The sequence below is a fragment of the Rutidosis leptorrhynchoides genome, chromosome 3 (genome assembly GCF_046630445.1).
Source record: "Rutidosis leptorrhynchoides isolate AG116_Rl617_1_P2 chromosome 3, CSIRO_AGI_Rlap_v1, whole genome shotgun sequence".
NCBI lineage: Eukaryota > Viridiplantae > Streptophyta > Magnoliopsida > Asterales > Asteraceae > Rutidosis > Rutidosis leptorrhynchoides.
Genome location: NC_092335.1, coordinates 52808041 through 52824124, shown reverse-complemented (window position 1 = coordinate 52824124; position 16084 = coordinate 52808041). Strand labels below are relative to the sequence as shown.

General features: G+C 35.9%; 1 protein-coding gene across 1 annotated transcript in view; it reads right to left on the bottom strand.

Moving 5' to 3' along the window:
* Window positions 1-883: 883 nt before the first annotated feature.
* LOC139899984 (F-box/FBD/LRR-repeat protein At1g13570-like) overlaps window positions 884-16084 on the bottom strand; it is a 44788-nt gene continuing 29587 nt past the window's right edge. The window contains exon 4 of the mRNA XM_071882805.1: window positions 884-891. Within this exon, the coding sequence (XP_071738906.1) occupies window positions 884-891 (8 nt within the window). The remainder of the gene's footprint in view (window positions 892-16084) is intronic.

The following is a 16084-nucleotide window of genomic DNA, read 5'->3' as shown; positions in this document are numbered from 1 at the left end:
TGTACGGTATCAAACAATTAATACATTGTTACGTTTTCAAGTTATAGTATATATATATGTATCTATATACATATAATTGTTCGCGAATCGTCAAGAACAAACGAAAGGTATTTGAATATATGAAAGTAGTTCAAAAATTTTGAGATTCAGTTTTACAGACTTTGCTTATCGTGTCAAAAATGTTAATCATACAAAGATTAAGTTTAAATTTGGTCAGAAATTTCCGGGTCATCACATCATAGAACGTTACCTGTATATCGAGAGTGTCTAGTGAAATGTTTTACGTCCAGTAGCGCGGGTACAAAGGCGCTACGTAGTAGGCGCTTACTGTTAGTGATGTGGTATGTGTATGTATGTGTGAAATGAAACTTCTCCCTCTTTACCTTGTGGATTAAGTCCGTTATTTATAGGGTGATCATTTTTGTCTTCCATCGTCACGTAATAAGGCTAAAAGGATCGTAGCCTGCGAATAGTACATCCTTGAGTGAGCTTAACCCACAAAAGTAAAAAGTGTTTTGTCGGACCTAATTCTTGTCTGCCAGATGCCCTCTGCCAGCTAGCTACAGCATCGCCTGACAAGTATACGTCACCTTGGCGCTTACGAAGGATCTGCGCGGATTAGTGACTTGAGCGCTCATCCTTTCAGCGCGCGTCATGCATGGCTCATCTAGTGATGCAGTTTGATGCGCTACACGAGCTGATCGGGTATGCGTATCATTAGTTGATCCGGTTAATGTGTTGGACATCAAAGGTTGATTTGGTGGATGCTATATCTAAAAACGTTATACATACATAATACATTTGGACAATTTACCATATGGAATCAGGAAGGGTATGACATAATTAAATTAAATTTAAATTACAAAACCTCATAAAGTCAAATTTAAGAATCTGCAAAAAAAAAAAAAAAAAAAAAAAAAAAAAAACTAGAGTAAATTTCCATGTGATTATGAAGTTATTAATAATAGTTTGTGCCTAGGGATCTAAGAAAAGAAGCTCTGCTTTCGAGGAAGCCCGTGGGAAGCATGTAACATCCTCAACGATGTTACACCACCTTTGATGATCAGCAGCTTCGGTTACAACACTCGGTTGGATTGATATCATTTCAAGAGCAGGAGAATGATTAAGTAAAAGTTTTATAAAGAGCATAAGTGTCGTGGCCCGTCCTAATCCACCTGGACGAAGTCAACAACATCTGGTCCCAGTGCGAGGTACGGATGAACGACTCCAAGTAATATCTTTAAAATGAGCAAATGCACAGCGGAAGGTTTCTTTAATACCTGAGAATAAACATGCTTAAAAGTGTCAACCAAAAGGTTGGTGAGTTCATAGTTTTAATGTTTCACATTATCTGTATATAAAATTAAACCACAAGGTTTCAGTTGTTTCATCCGAAACATTTATCAGGTTATAAAAGTGGACCACAAGATTTCAGTTGTTTCATCTGAAACGTTTATCAATCGGTTCTACATAACAGAGCACCCTGATAACTAAACTTAACGTATATATAGTAAGTACCCCTGTTTTAACATACATGCAACCAACATGTACAATACACGCAAACCAACGTATACTAAACTCAAATATCATACGTCCGCTTTTATAGTTCAGGCTAGGGTCTCTATACATGAAACGGACGGGGATGTCAAGCCCTATGGATCCATATACAACTATTCGCGCCCACCAGTTCTTATAACCGGCAGTTACTAGTTACCAAAGCTAAGGGATTTTCGGTTCAAACTCAGTGTAGAATTTAGTATGTACTTGTGTCCATTGCGTTTAAAATAAAGTGCATGTATTCTCAGCCCAAAAATATAGAGAAAAAAGGGATCTATGAAAACTCACCTTAATACGAGTGATGAGAGTTAACGGGTAAATGAGATATCGATCCAAAATCAGTATGCCCTAAATTATTTTGATAGATTAATAACAAGACAATAAAATAAAAAAATTGGTTCACATATAATAATTTTTAAATTATAACCTTGATTTCTGTGTACTAATTTTTGTTCTTTTATTTAAAAAAATTTTTAACTAAGAGTTGGGACATGTTTTGAATAATTATGTATTTTATATCTGTTTAGTTAAAAATTGTGAAAATAATCATACTTCGAGAACTGAAAGGGTAAATCACAAAATCATATTATATTATACACAAAATATAAATATTCTGATTATGTGTTCGAATACAAAGATTGAATTAACTTAACGTTGTAGGTTACAAATTTTAATTATGACTATTTAACAAACAATTTTAAAATCTATTTTGAGTTGGATTGTAACAATATACATACTATAGGGGGTAAAAAGTATCAAATTTAGTTTTGCTTAACAAGTTTGTAGGTTTATTGAAAACTTAAGGACTGGAAGTGTAACTTGAAATGTGAATTCATGTCTCCAACTTCCCCATTTACGTAAACAAACGGAAGCAATTATTTATAGTGCTTAATTCTTTTTAATTATTAATTTGTCATTTGATTTGATTAAAGACATTACACAAAACTGATCATGACATAATATTGTGGTAGTGTATAGTATTATGTATTACTCCGTATTATTATTATTATTTAAAAAAAAATTAAAACTATCATATGCTTTGTTCTACAACTAAACTGAAAGTTGGTTATATTAAAATTGATGGAGTCATCTTCTTTATAGTAGTTACTCCATGAACAACCAAAATAGCGATTCAAAATTTCATATTATTAAACGAGTACACTAAGTTTTAAATCCCAAATTGTTAATAAGCTTTACATATTAGGATTCAAGTTAGGATAAGTTTTACCTTCAATGAAACCGAGTTAAAATTGAACAAATACTAAAGCTATCGTTCCCAATCTCCGGTGCATCTTCCAAAGGGATCCGTTCATCTTATTTTTGATCCTACTTGATTATTGAGATTGTGAAGTTTTTATATTTGTTAAAAATAAAATATGGTGAGATACTATTTATAATCACACGATCGATCAATCCCACAAATCACGGTAAAATAAAGTTGGAAAGTCGCATAAATATAAAATGTGGGTCCGACCAACTCCATTTAGTAACGTCAATTCCTTTTTAATATTTGATGATGATGGTCTTGTTTATTATTTATTTATTTTGAACCAATAATTTACTCCGTATAATATTACTTTATTATTACCATTATTATTAGTTTATCTCATTGATAAAAGTTAACTATTAACTATAATAATAGTTATATATTGTAACCAAATACTGCATGTCAATAATTAATTAATCAACTTACATACTTAAAACATTATTAATTTGTACATAATTTTAATTTGGGTTATTATAACATATCATACTTAAAATGATTTCGTCCCCGAAATCAGGAAAAATAGTATTTACTATGTGTATATTTATTTTCAGTTATTACAATATATCCCTCTAAAATGGTTTCTTAAATTGAGGTGGTGACCAAAATTGAAATGCTGAGACTCGAACGATAAACGATCTCTATCCGATAAATAAGACATTACGCGATTTATAATACGGGAGAAAAATAATAATTCATGAATAAAATATAGGAATATTTTATTATTTCTAATGACATAGGAATGTCATATAAAAGAATTCGGATTTGAAAATCACGAATATATAATCGTTTGTTTGAAAACCGAGACAATTCATCGAATAAAAACGTTCTACTTAGGAACGTACTAACACATTTTGATCTAATAAATAATATAGGAATATTATTTAATTTATATAGAATATAATCTAGTCACATAAATCGACATGGCAAAGATACCAGTTAACGAAAGTTAAATACTTAACAGGAAACTAAAAAAAAATAACGGAAAAAGTAGGGTCGTGACAGTACCTACCCGTTATAGGAAATTTCGTCCCGAAATTTGGCTGATGGCCTTTATTTTTGAAAACAAGAATATTTTCGTGAAGAATACAAATGAAATAAATGTAGAGTTTCTCATCATTGAGTAATATGAATAATTTAATTTGGTTACGCGGAAAGTATGAGTGAAGCTGTCGCAAAAGAGTGAAATGGAGTCATAAATGTTCGCCTTAACTTGTCGACGTAGTCACGGTCGATTTCCGGATTTCAAGGGATTTAAAGGAAAATCTTTGAAATCTATATAAGATTTGATTCGCCGAGATTTAAGGAAATTAGGATCCTCTTTAATTAAAATGCGGTAACCTGCCCCGGTTACTTTGTCCGGTATTTCCATTATAAATTGTCTTCTTCCGTTTCATAATTTTCACCACCCTTAAAACTTTCTTCCTCATTTCTTATTCCAAAGTTTGTGAAATGCTCAATCCGGTTCTAGTTTTGAACATCATTCTGGTTATTACAACCATCATTCTTCTTTTTCAATTGCCACCAGAAGAATCTGTTTACTTCTATTATGCCCTAGGGGTTATTGTATTCATCATTCTCCCGTGTCTCTATATTGCTATTCGCATAGACATACATGGTTTATGATTTTTCTTGTTTGCTGCGATTTATACTCCTTTTTCTATTTTCGGGCTTCATGCGTTTGTTTTCTCTGCTTGCCATTAAGCACAGCAAGTACAGGTCCAGAATTCGTAGGTTTGGATCTTAGGATGAACATAACTAATGTTCTAAGAAAGAAGTGGTAATAGCACAATCTGATTTGTCAAATTACCAGAAGTTACAGAAAAGACCGAATCATCAAAAAAAATTATTTTCTTGATATGTTTATAGATTAGATAGAATGTAAGAGTCGTGTAACATGACACATGATGACGGTATGGCCTGTGAATCATCACGTTCCATTAGAAACTCAGCATGACTTACTGTAATATAACCACGTTGATCAGGCGTCATTATATTATACTAACTCATGCATTAGTTTCCAACATTACTTCAAAATCATTCGTAATTCAAACTTGAATTTTCAGAAATATCGAGGATATTTATAATGAAAGATACGATTATATCTTAGAATTTCTAAAATACCTGAAATCAGAGGATGATGAAGAATATGTTCTGCAAGAATTTGAAATAAGTAAGGAGCAAGATATTTGCTAATTATTTCATCAGAAACAGAATCATCTAGATTCTTTATGTACAAGTTTAGTCCTTATGACTTGTTCACAGTCTCCTTCATGGTTTGCTCACTCTGTTTTTCAGTTCCAAATCTGAACTTTTTCATTATTATCATACTTTTGACTGTTAACGTTGTCTTCAGTTTTCGCTGCTTCATCAGCTTTTTCAAACTCGAAGAACAGATTCGTAGGTTAGGGTGCTTTTCAGAAGTTCCGGATTAATCTCATAAGTCCAGAAGATAGACGTTATATATATATATATATATAGATAATTGTTGGCGTAGAAACGCTGCGAAATTCGAGAATAATGATTGGTGCTTTCCGGTATGTGGTATAACAATTATCATTTCAAGACGATAATGAGTACATGATCAGATTTCAAGATATAAATGGTGATTTCTGGAGAGACTCAAATTGCAGAGTAACGGAGTTGCTGGTATATTTACTGTTAATCTGGTGGGATATAAAAGGTTCCCCGGTAACAACAATAGAATGGGCAATCGTATATGTCAAGGTTTAATTAAGGCTTATCCAAATGAAAAGTCGAAGTTGACTTGCTGAAGTTGTGACAAAACTGAATACTTGAAAAGGAATTGTAAGGTTATTTTCAGTAATAATAATGCCGAAGGATTTATCACAGATACGTGTTGAAGTTTTACTTAGGTTTAGAGAGCTTTCCAGATGTAAGATTATAAGTATAAATGTTTCTTCTCGTAGATATCGTATAGTTGGTTCGTCTTCTCGTTTGTTCATTAGTTGAGGTGTTTTCAAGAATTTCAATGGGTTTGAATGCAAAGTGTAATCATATGATGTTATAGTATAGTTTTGAATTCAAAGCATGGTTTTCAAAGCATGGTTTTGAAAGATGTAAGAATCTAAGAGTATTGTTTTCTATTCAATCTTGACTTGGATTCTGATCTGTCGAAATCAGAATATATAATCGAATTTGTATGGAAACGGTTGTTCTTAGGTGAATGGATACGTATATCTGTAGGTTTGAGCAGTATAGTTAATGATTGCTGAAGAGTGTACAGTGTAACACATTAATGTGACATTTATATATTTCTAGGGTATTACCTACCCGTTAAAATATTCTCGTCATTAATAGTTTGTACAAAAGGATTTTTAATTACAATCTTTATGAAAATATATGTATGTATATTTCCTTCAGATGTAATATAGATTTAATGAGTTATTAAACTCATTTGATTTTCGATTGAAACTTAGAAATGAATAATCTCTTCTATATTAGAGATTACATAATCGCCACAGGATATTTCTTCAATGAAATGATGAGTCGATACTTCATCGTTTATTGTTGTTGGTATTCCTTGATATCTACGGTGCGTATGACGTCGATGCTTGTGGAACAGATTATGAAGTTGATGTTTGCGGTGCGGATGTTGTTGTTGTTGTTGGTGGTATTGGTACTGTTGTTGGTTGTGCTGCTGGTACTGGTGGTGCCGGTGATGCCTGTAAATTTTGCATCATATTCTCCAGAGCCACTACTCGGGCGCGGAGCTCGTTAACTTCTTCTATTACTCCAGGATGATTGGCGGTTGGAACAAGAGGATGAATAAAGTTTAAAATTCTGGATATCATATAATCGTTGCGAGATATCCTGGAAATGAGGGTGAATATGGTGTTTCGGACCGGTTCACCGGTAAGTGCTTCAGGTTCTTCACCAAGAGGTGAATTCGGTTGGTGAAAAGGATCGCCTTCCTCTTGTCTCCACTGATTAAGCCGACTACAAACCCATCCCCAATTCATCCAGAATTGGTGATGGCTGATTGGTTGATTCATTCCAGTTACACTCTTTCGAAACTCAGGTGGAAATCCATATCGGAATCCGAGGAACTCGAATTACTTGCGGAATTCATCTTACACGGTTAGATAAAGAATTTTCGACGTGAATTGATTTTTGGATATCGGATGATATTCTAATTACATAGAATACATATATATAGTGAAATGTCCCGTTCTTATTGATTAAAAACGTTCCATATTAATTGATTTCGTTGCGAGGTTTTGACCTCTATATGAGACGTTTTTCAAAGACTGCATTCATTTTTAAAACAAACCATAACCTTTATTTCATCAATAAATGTTTAAAAAGCTTTACGTAGATTATCAAATAATGACAATCTAAAATAACCTATTTACACATGTCCATTACATAATGGTTTACAATACAAATATGTTACAACAAAATAAGTTTCTTGAATGCAGTTTTTACACAATATCATACAAGCATGGACTCCAAATCTCGTCCTTATTTAAGTATGCGACAGCGGAAGCTCTTAATAATCACCTGAGAATAAACATGCTTAAAACGTCAACAAAAATGTTGGTGAGTTATAGGTTTAACCTATATATATCAAATCATAATAATAGACCACAAGATTTCATATTTCAATATACATCCCATACATAGAGATAAAAATCATTCATATGGTGAACACCTGGTAACCGACATTAACAAGATGCATATATAAGAATATCCCCATCATTCCGGGACACCCTTCGGATATGATATAAATTTCGAAGTACTAAAGCATCCGGTACTTTGGATGGGGTTTGTTAGGCCCAATAGATCTATCTTTAGGATTCGCGTCAATTAGGGTGTCTGTTCCCTAATTCTTAGATTACCAGACTTTAATAAAAAGGGGCATATTCGATTTCGATAATTCAACCATAGAATGTAGTTTCACGTACTTGTGTCTATTTTGTAAATCGTTTATAAAACCTGCATGTATTCTCATCCCAAAAATATTAGATTTTAAAAGTGGGACTATAACTCACTTTCACAGATTTTTACTTCGTCGGGAAGTAAGACTTGGCCACTGTTGATTCACGAACCTATAACAATATATACATATATATTAAAGTATGTTCAAAATATATTTACAACACTTTTAATATATTTTGATGTTTTAAGTTTATTAAGTCAGCTGTCCTCGTTAGTAACCTATAACTAGTTGTCCACAGTTAGATGTACAGAAATAAATCGATAAATATTATCTTGAATCAATCCACGACCCAGTGTATACGTATCTCAGTATTGATCACAACTCAAACTATATATATTTTGGAATCAACCTCAACCCTGTATAGCTAACTCCAACATTCACATATAGAGTGTCTATGGTTGTTCCGAAATATATATAGATGTGTCGACATGATAGGTCGAAACATTGTATACGTGTCTATGGTATCTCAAGATTACATACTATACAATACAAGTTGATTAAGTTATGGTTGGAATAGATTTGTTACCAATTTTCACGTAGCTAAAATGAGAAAAATTATCCAATCTTGTTTTACCCATAACTTCTTCATTTTAAATCCGTTTTGAGTGAATCAAATTGCTATGGTTTCATATTGAACTCTATTTTATGAATCTAAACAGAAAAAGTATAGGTTTATAGTCGGAAAAATAAGTTACAAGTCGTTTTTGTAAAGGTAGTCATTGTAACATCCCGCGTTTTTCCGTTAAATTTATTTTTATTTTTAACACCGTCTTTTTTTTTTTAAATAATATCTTTCGTATTTAAATTAATAGTTTCCGTGAGTAACGTTCATTATATTCCCGCTATTTAATTTTGACATCACCCGTTTACTCGAGCGTTTTAAAAATATTCGATCGGTTAAATCCCGCACCCGCTTTGAAACTCGAGGGACCGGAGTTGCCAAATGGGCAAACTAGTTGACTAGGTCAACTAGTCAACCCATTTTCCACCATTTCCATCATCTCCCTCTCTCTCTCTTTCTCTCTAGCAAGAACACACACAAACCCCAACTTCATAGATTCATCATCTAAATTCGGATCGGGAAGCAAACTTCAAAACAAATTACATATTCGTGATCCTCTCATCATCCTCTTCGATTTGGTACCAATTTCATCCATTTTGGGTAACATTTCTAAAACACTAAATTTCTCTAAATTCGTTTTATATACTTGAAATTGTGTTAGTTAGTGTCTATGGCTCGTGTGTAACATGAATATATGTTTGGTTTGCTCGATTTGTGGTTTGGAGTAACTAGTTTGAACATTTGAAGTGGGTGTGCTAAATCCTTGATTTTGGATGAGTTAATGTCGTTAGATTGTTAAAGTGCATGTTTTAATTGTGTTACTAGTATCACTAGCTTCGTTTTGATGCGTAGGTTGATTAAGAAAACTTCAAAAACATGAATATTGATTTTGTGATGTTTGACTAGGGTTTGATAGTTCTTGACATGAACATTTGGATGTTTAAATGCCATGGAATGTTAATTGTTAGTGTTTAGTAGTAATGTATGCTTCATTACCTTCAAAACGGCATATCATATGTGTGAATTGGATTCCCGAAACTTAAAATGCAATTGATGAACTTGAAACTTTGAAAATGGACTTTTAAACGATCACTTGACGAGAAATCGGTTATGGAAAATGTGGTTTTTGTTTGATGATAAGTGCTTAGTTGTGTTCCTTGTCAAAAGAGCTTTCCAACGGTATAAGATACGTCTTCTAGTTGTTTACGGTTTGCGTTTTATGGTTGTTTGAAGTTTTGACCAAGACTTGAACATTTGAAACTGACCTGGTACCAGGCCACGGCCATTGTCGCGCCGCGGAGCAATTTGTCGCGCCATGGCCCAAAGGGTGATTTTAGAACATGTTTTTCAGGCTTTCTGACCTTCAAAATAGGCATTTGTCGCGCCGCGGAGCAATTTGTCGCGCCGCGACAATTGCCTGTTTCATCCGAACTTCAGCAAACTTGTTTTGGCCATAACTTTTTGACCGTAACTCCGTTTTCGATGAATCAAATATCGTTGGAAACGTAATAAGATTTCCTTTCTAATGGTAAGGTTTTGAAATGTCAACTCAAACTTTATTACAATCGTTCTAACATGTTTTTATACTTGATTCTTGCATGAAACTTGACAACGTGATTCGCATGCTATACTATTCGAGTCGTAACGAGCCATAGGACTAATTGAACACATTTCACCCGACCTTGTGTCGTAACCGGTTAATTGATATAACTTATTTGTTTAGGTCAAGGCTAAGCAACTTTCATGCACACGTTTACTTGTTGAAGTACTTTTATACTCGTGCACTCGAGGTGAGATCATAGTCCCACCTTTTCAACAACTTTTATACTTTTAAATCGTGGGCTGAGAAAACATATACTTTGTTACATCTTGTACTACTTACTTTTATGTTTTGAACACAAGTGTGAAAACAAACATTCCACGTGCGAGTTTAGAACAAAATCCTCAATTCGATTATCATTAGTTACACTTGCAGGGTGTAAGCGAGAACTTATATTGTGTGGCCATACGGGTTTAACAAACCCTCATTCGGACGGTTCGCTACCGTTATGCGGATGAAATATATTTTTGTGTTTTAGTGTGGGTTCTAGCACTGTGTGATGGGGTAACGTTGGTTAAGTTTTGATAATTGAGTGCTCGCGTATAACAACACTTTTGGAATGCAAATGATTTGGATAATCTACGTTATGGATATACAAAAATCTTGTGGTTCAAAGACAACGTTTAATACTTACTAAACCTATGATTTCACCAACGTTTTCGTTGACAGATTCTTCTATGTTTTTCTCAGGTCTTGCACGATATGTGATACATGCTTCCGCTCACTATTTGATACTTGCATCCGATGTCGAGTATACATGCATTTCATGGAGCGTCTTTTGACTTTACTTTAAACCGTGTCGCCTAGATTTCACTCGTACTTATAACATTGTAACTTAACTTTTGGTTGAACAATTCTTGTAAACTTTGAAACAATCCTTATTTTGAAATGGAGGCGACATATTTTGGTCAAACGTTATCTTAAAGACTTATAATCAGGTAATGGGACCCACGTAGCCGACGCCGTCACTTGACGATTTGTCGGGGTCGCTACAGTTGGTATCAGAGCCTTGGTTGTAGGGATTTAGAGTTCATTTGTGTCCACCCCGAGTCATAGGGTACATAGGTGAATCTAGACTACAACCGGCATATAGACTGAAGTAGGGATTACTTGACTAATTGTGCATTTATACTCGAACTCTTATATCATATCTAACTCGTATTCGATCTTAATCTTAAGTTGATAAATTTTGTTGATGCGCCACTTTGACTTTATGAAGTAATGTTAAATGCACATGAGAATCAGGGTAATATAATTTCCGGGATTATATTACGGTGATTCACATGGACGTTCCGACATTATGACATAAAGAATTTAAGGCGAGTCAAGGAAAATTTTCTCTACATCATCCTTCCCTATCATGATTAGTATTATTGAGAATACTAATCAACGATATTCTTGTGTCTTGAAGGAACAATGCTTCCCCGTCGCGGACCACGTAATGAAACTTCCGAACAAGCTTTTCAACGCATGATAGCCACCGCCATAGGTGCGGCTATGGCTAGTATCTCCTCCGACATCAATAACAACCACAACCACAACAACCATGGAGCCGGTAATTCAAACGAGGGTTGCTCCTACAAAACTTTCATGGGGTGCAAACCTCACACCTTCGATGGGACCGGAGGACCGGTTGTGCTCACCCGATGGTTTGAGCAAACAGAAGCCGTTTTTAGCATAAGCGGTTGTCGGGACCAAGACAAAGTCAAATATTCCACCCACACTTTCGCCGGTATCGCCCTCACATGGTGGAATACGTATGTGCTGTCGGTGGGTATCGATGAAGCTCACACTCTCTCATGGGCCGACTTAAAGAAAAAGATGATCACCGAATACTTCCCGCGCGAAGAGACCCGTAAGCTCGAACACGAACTAAGAACTTTAAAAGCGGTCGGGAATGACCTAAAGGCATATAATCAACGATTTTCTGAGCTATCCTTGATGTGCCCAAACCTCGTGACCCCCGAACCTCTAAGGGTTGAACTTTACATGGATGGTCTTCCCAAGAGCATCAAACAAGGAGTAATGTCATCCAAACCCAGTAATCACCAAGAGGCCCTGAATATGGCCCGTCAATTGATCGAAACGGTAGACGAGATTGAAGTGCCGGCACCTAAAGCCGAGGATGAGTCGGGTGACAACAAAAGAAAATGGGAAGCCCCCCAATCGAGTAACTACAACAACAACTTTTCCAAGGAACCTCTCACCCCCGTCGGCAAGAAAAGTTATGCCGGGACACGACCTTTTTGCAACAAATGCCACAAGCATCATTTTGGTGAATGTGGCAAGCTAATTTGCCATCGGTGCCAAGGTAGTGGTCATATTGCCAAGTATTGTGGAAGTACCGCCCCCGTCACTCAAAAGGGGCCCGGCGCACCAAAGCCGAGTATTTGCTACAAATGTGGCCAATCGGGTCATTTTAGGAATGAATGCCCAAAGAATAAAGCAAAAACCAACGCGCGCCGTTGAACTTACAACATCGACACCTAGGGTGCCCGAGACGATGATGGACTAGTCACGGGTACGTTTCTTCACAACAAACCGTATATTTCATACTCGTTCGATTCGATTACCGCTAGACGTTTTACAACCAATACTTTGACTTGTACTCATTACCTTCCATCTTTTTTCCCTAGATACTATTTAGGCAATTTAAGCGACCAACGGAAAAATATTGTGTGCCTATAAACTTTATTGGAGGAAATACGTTAAGACTTTTTACTTGACACCTATAGAACTAGGGAGCTCGGAACCTATTCGTAAAAAAAAAAAAAAAAAAAAAAAAAAAAAAAAATGTGTTTCCCCATCATCTTGTATAGATTATTGTGAACTGAGTAATTTTCGGTTGGAAACCGATACCCTCTCCCTCGCATCCATGACCTCATGATTATTTGCACGAATCCCGTATGTTCCAAATCGACCTCTGTTCCGGTTATCATCAATTGGGGGTTAAGGGAGACGATGTCTCCTAAGCCATCTTCTGAACTCACAACGTTAGTTGTAAATCTCTCTTAGTACCATTCGATTTATTTAGGACTCTGTCCGTATTCATGAACCTCCTAAACCACGTATGCAAACTTATCTAGACAAATCGGTTATCGTATTTATAGATGACATCTTGGGTTATTCAAGTAAAGAAGGAAAACGAACAACATCACCATCTTACGCTCGAACTTTTGAGAAAAGAGCAACTCTATACCAAATTCTCCGAGTGAGAATTTCTGTTGAACGAAGTACAATTTTCTAAACCATGATGTGAATGGTCTAGGCATTTCAATCAATCTCGAAATCAAGCCACATGTAATCAGGAAGCTCCCCCGACTCAGACTTGTATTCGTAAAATCTTAGATCTCGCCGGTTATTACCGAAGATTCATTTCTGCCTTTTCTCGTGTTACACGACTTTTAACCTCGTTAACTCACTGAGGGAAAAATTTAAACCCCCCCCATGTCCGAACCTTGAGCGTGATACTTCACACCAACATTTCTAGTTAAAATCGTATAGCACCAGATGGAACTCAATTATGAAAATATTTCTACATGAACGCCGGAAGGCATGCTCTCTCGACTCAAAATCAGTGTAACTGAAATTCGTTATTTTGCGCGAAGAATTCTAATACTAAATTGTGGATCCGATCAATTTTCTCGTCATCACATACCACGCTACATATCTCTGTTATTTCACCGTTACCGTCTGATATTACTGGAACGTAAGATAACACACGATCCAATGATACTTCACTCTTCTTTGACTTAATGTCATTGTGTTTCTAATAATCGGCCAACTATTATTCAACCCCGAACTAAACAACTACGTGTACGACCTCGTTTCTCTTTCAGACTTCAACTTTTGACAACTAGAGGCACGATATGGCAACCTCGAGATGTAAGCTCATCCTATTCTAAGTCCTCATTTCACTCCTATCTTTATCGCTCACATTTCCGTTTAAGGAGACTCCTTGTAACATTTCTCCATGGATAGAGAAACTCCTCATATTACATTAGTATTCGCCACGAGGGTGAATAGTCCTAACGAACATTTTTCGAACCCTAACTGACTTGTTCAAACGTATCTTAAGAGATTCTATTCCAACACGGCGTATCTTTGTCAATTATTCCGTATCAAAATACTCGTTTCACTTCTAGTTTTACAAGAAACCTTGGAGACCCGTTTAGACATGAGTACCGCGTACCACCCACAAACCGACGAACCGAGCAAACGAACGATTTACGTCTTGAAAAGACATGACACGAACTCGTATTGTCACCTTTAGTAGATCACTCTTACAACAGTAGTTACCACTCGTGTGTTCGCACGCACTTTCCGAAACCCCATATGACTGCTAATGTCATACCCCTGTTCATTCAATCAAAGCAAATCACCGAATCTGAACTCCATCAAGAAACAACAATTGAGATCTTTCAAGTCCGAGAAGGGCTCGAGACAACCCATGGTCGCCAGAAGAGTTATACCAAACTTAGATGAAAACCTCACAAATCCCAGTGTGTAGCCGCATAATGTTGAGAAACCGCACCTTGGAAAGGTGTAATCCATTTTGGGGAAATCGAGAAAGGCTAGCCGCAATATCGAACCTTTTGAAACCCTGGGGCGTATTGGGACCGCTTCCTACCGCTTAGAACTTTCGACTCAATTAAGTTTCCGTTTACCCTACATTTCGTGTAACAAATTTGGAAACGTGTCCTGCGGAACAGGAACGTGCAATCCTGCCAGATACACCAACTATTGATGACAAACTTCTCTTCATGGGAAAACCAGTTAAAACCAGGGATCGTGAAACCAAACCTTAAAACAACATATGATCCCGACCGTCAAGTTCGCTGAAATACCCAAGGGAGTACCTTCACTCATTCGTAGAACCGACAACGCAAGATCTCGAGGAAGAAACAACGACTACTACTTCCAACTAAATTTCGGGACGAAATTTCTTTTGAGGTGTGGATAATGTAACATCCCGCGTTTTTCCGTTAAATTTATTTTTATTTTTAACACCGTCTTTTTTTTTTAAATAATATCTTTCGTATTTAAATTAATAGTTTCCGTGAGTAACGTTCATTATATTCCCGCTATTTAATTTTGACATCACCCGTTTACTCGAGCGTTTTAAAAATATTCGATCGGTTAAATCCCGCACCCGCTTTGAAACTCGAGGGACCGGAGTTGCCAAATGGGCAAACTAGTTGACTAGGTCAACTAGTCAACCCATTTTCCACCATTTCCATCATCTCCCTCTCTCTCTCTTTCTCTCTAGCAAGAACACACACAAACCCCAACTTCATAGATTCATCATCTAAATTCGGATCGGGAAGCAAACTTCAAAACAAATTACATATTCGTGATCCTCTCATCATCCTCTTCGATTTGGTACCAATTTCATCCATTTTGGGTAACATTTCTAAAACACTAAATTTCTCTAAATTCGTTTTATATACTTGAAATTGTGTTAGTTAGTGTCTATGGCTCGTGTGTAACATGAATATATGTTTGGTTTGCTCGATTTGTGGTTTGGAGTAACTAGTTTGAACATTTGAAGTGGGTGTGCTAAATCCTTGATTTTGGATGAGTTAATGTCGTTAGATTGTTAAAGTGCATGTTTTAATTGTGTTACTAGTATCACTAGCTTCGTTTTGATGCGTAGGTTGATTAAGAAAACTTCAAAAACATGAATATTGATTTTGTGATGTTTGACTAGGGTTTGATAGTTCTTGACATGAACATTTGGATGTTTAAATGCCATGGAATGTTAATTGTTAGTGTTTAGTAGTAATGTATGCTTCATTACCTTCAAAACGGCATATCATATGTGTGAATTGGATTCCCGAAACTTAAAATGCAATTGATGAACTTGAAACTTTGAAAATGGACTTTTAAACGATCACTTGACGAGAAATCGGTTATGGAAAATGTGGTTTTTGTTTGATGATAAGTGCTTAGTTGTGTTCCTTGTCAAAAGAGCTTTCCAACGGTATAAGATACGTCTTCTAGTTGTTTACGGTTTGCGTTTTATGGTTGTTTGAAGTTTTGACCAAGACTTGAACATTTGAAACTGACCTGGTACCAGGCCACGGCCATTGTCGCGCCGCGGAGCAATTTGTCGCGCCGTGGCCCAAAGGGTGATTT